Below are 13,719 nucleotides of genomic sequence, written 5' to 3' on the forward strand. Positions count from 1 at the left end.
TGGGAGAGGGCAGGAAAGATGAGACTCATTTGATCTGGAACGTCACTCCAAAAGGAGGAAAGAGACAGCTAAAGGATCAGCTCTGTCTGAGTAAGAGCCGAAGAGGGGAACAATCCTGAACCTGCCACCCAACCAATACAGAGAGCAGGTGTCACAGCAAGACAGGGGGAACGTGTCTGGAAAGAAACGAATGTACTCAGAATAAACCTGAAGTCAATCAAGTACCGGGTTTATTTTTTCTTTTATTAAAAAGATTTATTTTACATGAAGATGTAACTTGGCCTTTTGGGGGTACAGGTACCAGCTGTGGTACACACAGTTGCTACTGATTCTTTACCATCTAAATCTCTCTTCGCACCTTTTTTTGTTCTGCAGGGAAGACAAAGCCTAAGTCTATTAAACCCAACATGAGAGAGCAAACCCCACCCGCCTTTCTTTTCAGCCCGAAGGAGAAAATTACTTGCTACTAAAGATGTTCCAACCCAGTTACAGTGAGGTGCTCAGACTAGTCATTTTGCAAATAGTAATATGGAGTCGATCAGAAGGGAATGCACCGCAACATAATTGCCCTATTTCAAAACATTATCCTATAATAACGATCTGTAGCCTAGCTGTGCCTCATTGAGAGGGGGAGAGAGAGAGAGACATACAGCATGCACCTCAGTACACACACCTTCAAGAGAGAAGCACTCTTGTTGTCTGGTAACGCTGGAAGCCAGCCCATCAGCTATCCTCAATCTTTTCGTCCCTAATCTCAGGGCAGGGAAACAGCGTTTGCTCCACTGGCTGCTGCTATTTCCCATTACAACCCTTGCGATTAAGCCAGGCTCTGAGCCTTTAAATCCTTCTCTGAATGGGAGACCAGTTTTTGTTCAACAACATTAGTAAAATGCTTTTGGCACCAGAGCAAGTGCACACTGAAGCGTTTGCTTTTGGAAAGCCGTGTTATCACCTCCCCCAGCCCAACAAAAAAAATCAAACCATTTTTAAATACTGTTTGGTAGAGAGAGAGAGATACCAGTCTGTAAGATATCAGAGCTCTATTTGTAATACAGGAGAGTTCCTTTCCAGGTACAAATGGCAGGTGAAATTCACATTCCAGGCATTCATTTGTTTGCTACTGCAGAGAGTTGGTCTCGGATCCTTCCCAGACCATCTAACATAGTGTCTAGGGTTTCTTTATTCAGCTCCACAGTCACTGCAGAGATCACAGGGTTATCCCCACACAATGCAGCATCTTCCTGAATCTGAAGTAGAAATGTGGTTTGAACTCACATGAACCTCCACATATACAAACCCCCTCCCCCTCAATGCCTCCATTCAAAATCAGAATTGATTGGAGATGGACTAAAAATCGCTGACCTACATCACAGTCTTCCCTCCTGAAGGACCACAGTGTGCTCCCCAAACTGTGTACATTACCAGTGAAATGCAGCTTCCTCTGTTGGAGAAGGCAAGCAACTATCTGGCACAACAATGAGTAATGGGGAAGTTCTGACTAAGGATACCCGGGCAAAACCCCATCTAGTATGAGAAGTGTCTATCTGCTACTCTTACTAGAAATATCAATGGGCTCTTTAGAGTCAATACAGAGTACACAGCTAGCAGATTTTTCTCTCCCTGCCTAATATCTCCTCCAGAAGAGGCCACCCATCCTAACTCACTTCAATGGCTCTTGAAGAATGAAGGGCTGAATAGATCCTCCTGGGATTTAAACTTGTAAGGCTAGCTATTTCCACCCCATCTCAGCTGATCAACAGCTGAGTGAGGTCTCTTCAAAGTCTACTGCGAGCCAAACACTACCTCCAGAATAATCTACTAAAGAGGGGGTGGGCTGAAGAGTGAATAACTGTCTTGGAGGAAGGGCCAGATGGCACCTTATGGTTTGCTAGGCTAATGCTGTCCCCATATTTCAGAGAACTCAAGTTGTCGTAGGGCCCAGCAAGCTGGCTCCTCGTAACAGCAGATCCCTCTCGCATACTGCGAAGAGTCTGTCACGGTTTCCCCTCTAGACCTCATACATGGGGGCTCCAAGTATACTGCTCTCTTGCATTATTTCTGTTTGTGCCCCTCTAGCAGCATGAATAGCTTGTCACTGAACTCCTCTGTGCTGCCACAGAGAGTTCAGGTGCAAGAGAGTCAGTCACCTAGACACTATAACCCAGGGAAGGTTAGACTCCATTTTAGCATTACCTTCAACTGTAGCAGGCAGGTGGGGACTGCCATTCTGCCGATGCTGTCCGAGGATGTCTTGATGTCCACTCTCCAGTCCATATCAACCAGCCGAGGCAGGGAGACTGCAGAATTGAAAGTTACATGTTAGTTAAATTAATACTTGGGGTTGTCCACATGCAGTAATCCTGCCTTTGCTATGGGAGCCAGTGAACTGTTCCAGATCCACATTTCCATGCTGGCAAATTGCACTGAAACAAACCAAAGGCTTATAATTTCAAGCCTCCTGGTTCTCAATCAGCCCTCTGCTCTGCACGACACATGAGCGGCAGGCAGCTGGACACCCCCTCCCATGGCAATGAAACAGCACACCAGGTTATCCCAGCACCATACGCAAGGGTGGTAGCATGCAAAACACCCCTAGAAAGAGTGTCAAACAATTGGGGGAAGGGAGCAATAAGGTTCACTGACTCCCCTCTCCAAAGGCATCCCAGCATCCCTCTTGCCTTATTGAACTGGCTTGCTGCCTGCAGCATACAACCAGCATTTGAGCGTGCCCTGATTTGAGCCCTACAGTGTATCTCACTCCATGCTGCAGCCAAAGATAAATCATGTAGGAATGATCTGAAAACTAAGCAATGTAAAGTGCATGATTTCCACTCCCATGCCTGCTAGCAAAGGAACTCCAGTGTGTGTACAGGGGAACACCCACCTCTGTGTGCCGGGCCAATTCATTAAAAGCACTGAGACACTTCTACTTGATGGATGACTAATGGATCTCAGCCTGACCTTATTTCTATTGGACTAGATCTAATGAATTCAACTGCAATTCAATGCAATACTGATGGAGGTGCTTAAGAGGCCCGAAACACTATAAACCCTTCAAGAGAATGAGGCTCTTTGAACTTGGCTGACAGTTGAATTATTTGCATATCTGTATTCCACCTAGGAGAGCAAAGGGTTACATTGTCTCATCTGACGGCGTGCCCACAGCCTAGCTGTGTCTTTCAAGGTTATTAAGAGGTCAGAGGCTGTGCAAGCTTAAAAGCATCAATACTACAGCAAGTCTGCCAAGGCAGCAGGGTGATCACATGACTCACCTTGTGTCCAAACTGGAAAAGCTACCGATACGTGAACAGCCTTGGAAAATAACTACAAGCTGTATTCCAAAGCAGAGCTGGGCAGGAAACTGTTTTCCCATTCCGCAAAAATATAAATTAAAAAAAAAAAATCGTTTCCCATTCACCACATGGAGGAAACCAAGACCTTTCAAGGAAAAGCAGAGAGAGACCCCAAAACAGCCAATTGGTCAGGGGACTCACCTGCAATGGGCGAGCCAAGTTCAAGCACTGATTTTGGACCCTGCTCTTGCCATCTGTCCCTAGAGCTGAACCCCAGGGGGCAAGGCAGCCTTGGTTGGCAAGCCCTTGCCTTTGGAAGCCACTCCCAGTTAAAGTCCAGTATTTGGAAGCATTCACAACACAACGTAAGATGCATCTGTTTAGTCTTGTCTTTTTAATTGGCAAGGGAGTCATTGCCGGTAGCTTTGGAGGTCCAGGAAACTGTCCTAATCTTTATGAGCATGTCAACTGACCATTCATAATGTCTGTTGTTTCAATCATCGTATCTGCCCCTCTACAATGTGCAGCAGATGCCTTATAAATAGCAATCGCATAATCCAACATTTCCCAGAAAATAATCTCCCTTTCCAACAGGATATTCCACCATGTTCAGCAGTTAGTACTGGGTTAAAATAAGGGCCAGAAGCCCTAAAGCAGGGGTTCGTGAACATGGTCCGAGGGTCACCAGCAGTCAGCAGAGCCATTGCTGATAGGCCATGGAGAGCTGGCTGGGCACATGGCACTGGCTCATCTCATTTCCTAGATCACATTGCAATGTGAAAATATGTGGAAAAGTATGGTCAGGACAATATTTAGTGTAAGCAATTGCTGTAACTGCCAGTGATGCTATGCAACTGTGGAACAACCTCTCTCCACGATTTGTACTTTATCAAGCTTTGAGCAGGGGGTTGGACTAGATGACCTCTTGAGGTCCCTTCCAACTCTGATATTCTATGATTCTATGATTCTAAGATGTTTGAAAACCCCTTCCCTAATGATTCTCTTACTGCAGTGTTTTCCCAGAGTGTTTGGTGTGCTGCCCCCCGCCCCTACCCCATTGGGAGGGGCAAGGAGGGCCCATACTCTCTCTAAAGTGTCAGCTTTCTTGTGAAAGAAAACTCTTTAGTAATTAGGGTTTCAAAGAAAAGCTTTAAAAAAACAGTGTAGCAAGTGTAATCAATGCAGAGAAATCTGCTTGAGTTTGCAGAGAGCCTGAAAAAATGTCTCTGAGGGGTGAACTGTCCAGACACTTAAAAGTGGGCTAATTCAGATACTAGTGATGATGCTTTAAATATCAGCACTGTTAACTGTTCACTAAACACCAAATCATGTGAGAAAGCAGAGGAATTGTATTATAAAGATCTATGCTAGGGTTTTCTATAACATGTGAGGGTGGGGGGGTCGGAGAGCAAGGACAGTTTGGAATGGCACTGAAGATGTATACGCTACAATACAAGCCCTTGACAATCCATGGGAAGGTTGCAGAGTGGGGGCAACATTGCTTTCGCTTTCTGAAGGGAGGCTCAGTTTTCAAAGAAGTTTGGTAAACACTATTGTAGTATACCTCACAGTTTTACATTTCAAGGTCTCGCGAATCCTCTTGGAAATATTAATAGCCTTAAAATGCAACCTGCTACTTACTCTGACTTGATTGTGCTTCACTCCTCCAGACGGAGCTGCGAAAGGGAAGAGAGAGAGAAAAAATATGATCAGGGCTTTAAAAGAGATTACAGCAGCAGTGCAGAGCAGGGATGGTGAGCAGCGTGGCTTCTTTCTGAAGGATCAGTCAGAAAAAGTGGGTGGAGATATGAGACTACCTATAGCAGGTGGCAACTTTATTGTGGCAACTGGAAGAGTTGGTGGGGTGAAGAAACTAGAACAAAGGGGAAGGTTGGCCCGGGGTATTCAAGACAAAATTGCTTTGCCATCAGAAACTTGGTGCAATTTACTGATGACCTGTATATTTAGCTTCAGACTCCACAGCATAGCTTTAATCTTTACATTTTCTCCCTTAACTGTGAGACAGTCTGATAGGTAGTAAGGATGGGTCATTGGTGAAGGCACTAGTCTGGGATTTAAGTGACAGAGGTTCAATTCCCTGCTCTACCACACACTTCCTTGGGCTAGTCACTTAGGCCCGGATCACAAAGGGACTTAGGTGTTGCAATACCTTTTAGGTGCCTAGAAAAATCACAGGAACAACACTGCAATCCGCAAAGCCTGAGTTAGGTGCCTAGGCTCCCTAGGGGCCCATACAATGAATGGGGGAAAAGATAGATGCCTTAGAACTAGATCCACAAAAGCCAATCCATTACGTGGGGAGCTGCCTAAGCCCCACCACTCTCACAGAGATAGGCACTATATATGAGGTGCAGGGAGGCACCTATCTTTGCTAGTGATCTGCAACCAGGAACTGCTGGAGTCATATGACTTAAGTGCCTAAGTCATTTCTTGTGAAAATGAGTTAGGTGCTTGCCTCTGTCCACACAAAACAGCTGCAAGAGGAGGGAGAGGTGGTATTACCCACCTTATAACTTACCCTAGGTGAGTGCTCTCACCAGAGTTATGTGGGAGACCCAGGTTCAATTCCACCCCCTGCCTGAAGGACACAAAGGATTTTAACAGAGGTCTCCCACCTCTCAGGAGAATGCTTTAACCACTGAGCTTTGGGATATTCTAACACAGGGCTCCCTCAGGCTCTCCTGTTGAAGCTGTTCCATTGTGTATAAATAAGAGTGATTGGAGCAGGGGGACTAGAACCTGAGTCTCCGACCCAGAACTACACATGCACTCACTCTCTCTCACCAACCCAATGACGACGAGCTTGAGAAAATCCGTAGCTCAATGGTTAGAGTGCACGGATTTCTCTAGTGCTTAGATGGGATATGGGCATCTGGATGCCTAGAAGGAAGAAGCAGTGCATGTGCTCAGAGGCACAAACTCAAGCCCTGAGTAAACTGTTATCCTGAAAATTTAGGGTGAGTTTACACCCAAGTGAGTTTAGGTGCCTACGTGATTTGGTGGGAGTTTTGTGGATCGCAGTGAAGCCTGAAACCAGGGTTTAGGCACTTAAGTACCTTTTTGGGTGTGGGTCTCTGTCTCAGTCCCATCTGTAAAACAGGGAAGGTAGTACTTGCTCTTAGGGGTGTTGTGAGGATAAATACATTAAAGATTGAGGTACTCAGATACCATGGTAATGGAGGCTAGATAAGTACCATCGACAGAGGGACGGCTTGTCCCATACTGCCACGTTTCTCAGTCTTCTGAATACCAGGGACAGGCTTGCTGCCTTCCTAAATTGTGTCAGGGAGATCTCAGGTACCAGTTGCTGAGAAACACTGCCTTACCCCTTCCTAAACTCCTGGGGAAAACCTTAGCATGAATTCCAGGGTATAATCTACCATTCTATTGCAGAAAGTACCCTATTACATTACATCCCTCCCCAGCTCCATAGTGCTCAATGACTGTGGCAAAGGCTCACATCACTAACCCTTACAATGCTGAGGTGTTCCAGACTGCCAGCCATGTGAATACTTGGAATGTCTAACACCCTCTTGCTTTACATCCAAATGAAAATCAAATGGCAAGCACTTACACATTTTCCAAAATTATCTTGGTCAGGAGGTTTTTTAGACTCTGGTGGAAGTTCTCTGGGAAAAGAGAGAGAATTTCTTCTGCAGATGACAGGCCCTGATACACAATGTGCCTGGTGAGGTTGTGCAAAGAGCAGATCAGCTGCAGGAAAGGAACAGATAATGGAAAAGAAGCTGAAGTGATGAAGGGCACTACATACTGCACAGGGAATGACTCAATGACTTCAGTAGCCAGATGCGGTGCAGGGCAGTGTACACGCATAGGCCCAGCTCCAGCAATCAGATGCACGCTGGCAGGCCCTCATGGAGACAATTGCAAAGTCATGGTCATAGAATTTCATTTTATGTAAGGAATGACAATGACCTTGATACGTGCTGCTCACAATCCACTGTACTCCAACCCGCACTCTCCAAATACAGACAACTCCAGCTTCCTGTTAAGGATTCAGGGTCATGTTATCCAACTAAGTATTAAGCCAGGGGTCGGCAACATTCGGCAAGCGGCTCGCCAGGGTAAGCACCCTGGCAGGCCGGGCCAGTTTTATTTACCTGCTGACGTGGCAGGTTCGGCCGATCGTGGCCCCCACTGGCCGCGGTTCGCCATCCCGGGCCAATGGGGGCGGCGAGAAGCGGCACGGGCGAGCGATGTGCTGGCCGCGGCTTCTCGCCGCCCCCATTGGCCCATAGCTCAGTGGTTAGAGTGCACGGATTTCTTTAGTGCTTAGATGGGATATGGGGGGCCAGTGGGGGCCGCGATCGGCCGAACCTGCCGCGTCAGCAGGTAAATAAAACTGGCCCGGTAGGGTGCTTACCCTGGCGAGCCGCATGCCGAACATTGCCGACCCCTGTATTAAGCCCTTTAGTAAGTACTATAATTATAACTACTGCCCCAGGATTTTCAAAACCCGGGCCCGATCTTCAGTGGTGCTGTGCTAAGTTGGAAGCATTCAGCCCTTCTGAAAGTCAGGTCCTAATTGCTCATATTACTACTTTACAGAAGAAATTACATTTAAGGATGAACTAGACATATGAAGTTACAGAAATTGGAAGCAGAATATGCTTATTGGGTGACCTTGCCCATCCCTCTGCTGATGAAGGGTTGCTTCCTATAGAATAGTTCTACCTATATTTTGTACTGCTTGTTCAGCCTTGGGAAAATTGAAAATCAATGGGACTTGAGCTTCTAACTCACTTAAGCACTTTTGAATATTTTAACTCTAGATCTTGAAAAAACTTAAGCCGGTTAGCATGATTTAGGCCCCAATCTTGCATGGTATTCTATAGGACACAAGTGTCTGTGCCAGCTGATCCCGATGTAGGACTGGCAATTTAACCATAGGCAGCAATTCAGTTTGAACAGAGCAAGTTTTAAAGCCATATTTTCACTAAACTCATAGAATGAAACACAATTTATTAAAAACCTTGGCTTGGTAAATGGAGGAGGAAAAAAAACCTGTTTGGATTGTAACCAGTGCTTTCTTAACTTACTGCATGAAATAAATTGGAGTGGCTTTTAGAGGCATTTAATGTTTGTTCTTACACTGCTACAATTGCTTAATTATATTTAAGCACTTTAGACCTTTAAGGGGCTTTGCTAACATTGACTGATTCATGATCCCTGCTGTAAGGTAGATGAATGTATATAGAATTTGCATCCCTTTTGAGTGTACTTGTTGAGCAGAATTTCCCATTTTGTGCTCTAGTATCTGTGAGGACGTCCTGACCTCACAGGCCAACACAGAGCCCCAGTGGAGTTCTGACAGCCTGTTGCATTGAGGACTTTGTACTGCCTCATTAGCCATCACAGTGAAAGCAAATTATTAACTACCTACTTTTAGTTTCAAAATCTGCTTCTCACCAGTGTTTGGCTGCTTGTGAAGAGAGGAGCCAGAGGGAAAAGCACCTGTTACATGCAAGCCCTGTCAATAAGACCTTATTGTCATGTTATGTAACTCGCACACCTTCTGGGTGTGGTGTTGTGTCCCATCTAGTGGCACCGAGATCACTTAGAGAGATAAAATGAGTCTGCTCTACAGCCTTAGGCCTAGTCTTCACTTACCGGCTGGTCCGGCGGCACGCCATTGATGTTCTGGGATCGATTTATCGCGTCTGGTTAAGACGCGATAAATCGATCCCGGAAGTGCTCACAGTTGGCGCCGGTACTCCAGCTCGCCGAGAGGAGTACGCGGCGTCGACGGGGGGAGACTTCCGGCCGCGTCTGGACCGCGGTAAGTCCGGACTAAGGTACTTCGAATTCAGCTATGTTATTAACGTAGCTGAATTTGCGTACCTTAGTCCGAAGTCCGGACTAAGTGGAGACCAGGCCCAAGTTACCAGCCAGTTGGCTTTTAGCTCATACAGTAGAGGCTCATGCTTTAAGCTCCAGAGGTCCCCGGTTCAATCCCACCTGTTGATGACCAAGGTCTATTGGTGTTACAATTGTACTCTTACTTGAGCTGCTTCTTCTGATGTCACAGACAGATTGGAACAGGTGCTGTCAATCAATTTGCTTGAGCCTCTTGTTGAGCTAGAAAAGCACTCTTGGCATAGTTGTCTAACTACGTCTTTTGAGGAAGCCTGGAAAATAATGAGTGCAGGGTTCAGAAACCATTATTTATATGCAGAGAAACGTGAGTACTTCTATAGTGTTTGACAACTGCAAAGCACTGAACTAATAACTACTTAGTCTTCAAAACTCCCCTGTGCAACAGGTTAGCATTATTAATTTTGTAGACAGAGAAACTGAAACAAAGAGGTGAAGTGACTTGCCTGAGGCCACATAGGGAGTTAGTGGCAGGAACAGAATTGGAATTTAGGAGCACCAGGTCCCAATCCTGTGTTCAGATCATACTGTGTTACTGAATTATTTGTGTGTGTTTTCAAATCTGGAATCTCTCCCCTCCCCCTCCCATTCCCCCGTTTTTTATATCCTTAAAAGAGCAACAAATTAAATCAGTCCTACAAATCCTTGACCACACCAACCAGGAAAAAAGTACTGCTTGAAAGGATGGGAGGGGGTGGTCATTTATTAATACAGAAGCTTTCATTTTACATTCTTCTGGTTCTGTCGTTAAGAGGCGATAAGGCTTGTAGAGCTCATTTATGTGCACGGAATTGATCCACCATGGGGAGACAGCATTTTTTGAAGGCATCACCAATTTAAAACCTCATCTCCCTTGTCTCCAAAGTTTGCATAAATGACTACATGCAGTTCATCTCTATAAGTGGCAGCTTCCAAAGTGCACCACTGTTGAGCCCAGGAAGAGAAACACCATTTAAGGCAGCAGCTGAATGAGCTCAAACGCTTTTCATTGTCTCTTTTTATTAGTCACATTTAGCTGGCATATTTCTTCTCAAACTGCTTTACAAACTCTATCCAGGGATCAGTGAAATGCAGCCACCTCTCAGGCAGAATTCAGCAGCTGTTTAACAGTACAGGGATTTTAAAAGGCAAACATCATGCTAACTTAGTACATTTGTGTCTTTTTTTTTTAATTTATTTATTTATTTTACCTTCAATAAGATCTGCAGAGCTGCAAACTGCTCTCCTGTCACTGCAGCCATCTTTACTCTTTCATGTGACTCTATCATGTGACTGCAGACGCTAGCAATCGCAAGAGCTCAGTTTAAGTCATATGATTAGAGCTTCAGTTGCCTTGCATTCTGGAAGTAGTAGTTCTAGCCGCAGCCTGGTGATTATTTTCATTTGAAACCATTTAAAAATGTAATGGATTAAACAAATAGTTCCTGGCATGGTTTTTTAAAGGTATATTGCTGAAGCACTGATACTTCAAACACTTAGGCATACGTGTAACTTTACTTACATGAATAATTCCTAGTGAAGTCACTGGGACTGCTCACTAGAATTACTCATGTGAGTGTTTGCAGAACTGAGGCCTAGCTTTGTAAAGGGGCACTGTCAATTTAAATTTGGCTCAAGGTTTGACAGTTGTAGAAACAAGCCATTGTAAAGCCCAACACCAACAAAAATATTTCCACAAATTTAAAAACAAAAGCCAAAACCTCCAACAAAAGCAATTGTTTAAGTAAATAAACACTCCCCTGCTGAGTTTCACACCCAAATATTAGAGCACTAAAGACTTAAAAGTGAAACATTCTAAATAACCAAAAGTCGGTGGAACTTAATTGATTCTCATTGTCCATTTTGCACAGAGACTGTTTTCTGCTTCCATTTCCCTGGCAGATCCCATACCTTTCTCTAAAACTGTGCTACTGTACGTGATCGCAAATGTCCCTGAGCTAAAGCTCTGTATAGGAGTTCGTTCTTGCTTTGTGTCCTTCATTCAAGAATCTCAAAGTAGTATATAAACATTCACTTTCTGTAAGCCCGGTAGCACCCCTGTGAGGTGCACTGTCCCTTTGTGTTGTTTTTATTACTGTAGCCAATTTACAGCTGAGTAATCCTACTTCGATTGTAAGCACTGTCTTTTTGTTCTGTGTTCGTACACAATGGGGTCCAGGTCCATGACTAGGGCTCCGAGGCACTATGGTAATACACATCAGAATTAAATAGTAGTACTATTAATAAATATAGGGGCAGGGAAAGATGATTTGCTCATGGTCACATAGTGAGCTAGTGGCCCTGTTGGGAATGGACTGATGCACTGGGGGCTAAGAACACTTGTGCACAGGGGCTCGGGAAGGACTCAGAAGTTTTCCCACCATATGCCATGAACTAATTGCTAAAGTGGCTCAATTTAGTGAGGCGCTAAGGCCCCTGGGATATGTCCCTCAAAAATCCTAGTGCCGAGCCTGTATTAGGGTTACCATATCCAGCAAATAAAAAAAGAGGACCCTCCACGGGCCCTGGCCCCGCCCATTTCCCCACCCCCCCAGCTCCGCCCCTCCCCGCCCTAACTCCGCCCCCTCCTCCCTCCCACTCCCAGCCACGAGGAAAGGGCTGCCCCAGCGCTACTGGCTTCACGGTTTGCTGTGCAGCCCCCAGACCCTGCACCCCCGGCCGGCGCTTCCCCAGCGCAGCTGGAGCCCGGGAGGGGAAGCGCCCAGCCAGGGGCGCAGGGTCTGGAGGCTGCCCGGCAAACCATGAAGCCAGTAGCGCTTGGGCTTCGGGCAGCCCCCTTGCCTCCGGACCCTGCGCCCCCAGCCGGGCACTTCCCCTCCCGGGCTCCGGCGGCGCAGGGTCCGGAGGCATAGGGGCTGCCCGAAGCCGGTAGCGCTGGGGCAGCCCGGCTCTTAAACAGAGCCAAAGAGTCAGGGGAGGAGCAGAGCCTCCAGCCGCGGCGGCTCTCCTCCTCCCTGACTCTGTTTAAGAGCCGGGCTGCCTGAGCGCTACCGGCTTCGGGCAGCCCCCATGCCTCCGGACCCTGCGCCGCCGGAGCCCGGGAGGGGAAGTGCCCGGCAGGCGGCTGGGGTCCGGAGGCAAGGGGGCTGCCCGAAGCCGGTAGCGCTCAGGCAGCTCGGCTCTTAAACAGAGCCGAAGAGTCAGGGGAGGAGCAGAGCCGCCATTTTCCCGGACATGTTCGGCTTTTTGGCAATTCCCCCCGGACGGGGGTTTGAGTGCCGAAAAGCCGGACATGTCCGGGAAAAAGAGGACGTATGGTAACCCTAGCCTGTATAATCACAGGTACATGGGTATGAGTTGTGTGCAACTCTGCAGTGCAACTGCTTGGAGGCGGGGTCGGCAAGCACGGCTCTGTGTGCATATGAGCCACCAGCTGGGTACACTCTGCAATATAGACATACCCTAAGACCTGGGTCTTATACCTAATAGTCCTGATTTCCAGTCCTCTGATCTAATCACTAACCTACACTCCCTCCCAAAGCTCCAAGTATCTTCTCTATAGTGGATGCATAGCCTGGAGAAAGATGATCTAAGGGTTTGATTCTGGGAAGTGCTGAGTACCCATTATCTTCAGCTGCTGGAAGCTGAAGGCATAGGGTTTACCATTGTATTACTGCAATGGTATGGGCCTTTATTCTAGGATACTGTTATATTTTCCCCTGAGAAGGGAAATTTAAATAAATCCTTTCAGTGAGAGAAACAGTCTCCTTTTGTCCGGTGTAATTCACCGCACATGGAGTACCTTGCATTTTGCACAATCCAAGGACCTTCCCCATCCCCACGTCTCTGCCATACCACTGGCACCTCAATTTTCATTTGCACTGCTCCTCTGCAAATGAAAGAATAAATTGAAAGCAGTGTAAATGTGCAACTGTTATTTGCAGCATGATGGAGAGCGCTTGGTGAGGGGAAAGGGCTTCCGCTCACAGAGGAACTGATTTCACTTTCACATGCTGGGAACCCTTCAAGGGCAGAAGAATCTGAAGGGAGAGGAGTTTATTTTCTATCATTTTTCATGAGCAACCGGAAATGAGACTCTGGGGGGAGCTATTTCAGGGTATGAGTTTACCATCTGTGGCCTCTTGAAATTAATGAGTATGATTGATCAGCTTAGAGAGGCACAATATGTTTGTGCTGCTGTTACCATTAAGTTAACCCAGTATGGGTAGTATATTATGTAAAGCTGCCTTACAGATCCATCCCAATGGAGGCACCCTATCTGGAGTACTGACATGCTGTTTTGTAGGATGAAATGGGAGACAGACGTGACCTGATTGTTCAGCCAGGCAGTCCCATTACACAGCCCAATCCATAGATCTACCCTGATCAGCAAGGGAGCAGGAGCTGTAGTCAGATTAGGGAAACTGCCACATCAGCTGGCCTTCCCCCAGGTGATATACTTAAGCTATTCTGGGAAAAAGTCTGGCCCTGGGGTTGCCAGGTGTCTGGTTTTTGACCAGAACGCTGACCGAGCCATTAAAAGTCCGGTTGGCGCGGGGCTGGCAGGTTC

At 46.6% G+C, this 13,719-nt stretch overlaps 1 protein-coding gene across 1 annotated transcript; it reads right to left on the bottom strand.

Moving 5' to 3' along the window:
• Window positions 1-208: 208 nt before the first annotated feature.
• COMMD9 (COMM domain containing 9) lies at window positions 209-10,477 on the bottom strand. The gene is made up of 6 exons (XM_054025141.1): window positions 10,400-10,477; window positions 9,338-9,463; window positions 6,889-7,028; window positions 4,935-4,969; window positions 2,194-2,297; window positions 209-1,247 (listed from the first exon to the last, which is right to left on the bottom strand). Exons 1-6 carry the CDS (start codon window positions 10,475-10,477, stop codon window positions 1,107-1,109), a joined length of 624 nt encoding a protein of 207 aa, XP_053881116.1. The 3' UTR covers window positions 209-1,106.
• Between the last annotated feature and the right edge of the window lie 3,242 nt (window positions 10,478-13,719).

Source organism: Malaclemys terrapin, chromosome 4 (genome assembly GCF_027887155.1).
Source record: "Malaclemys terrapin pileata isolate rMalTer1 chromosome 4, rMalTer1.hap1, whole genome shotgun sequence".
Lineage (NCBI taxonomy): Eukaryota > Metazoa > Chordata > Testudines > Emydidae > Malaclemys > Malaclemys terrapin.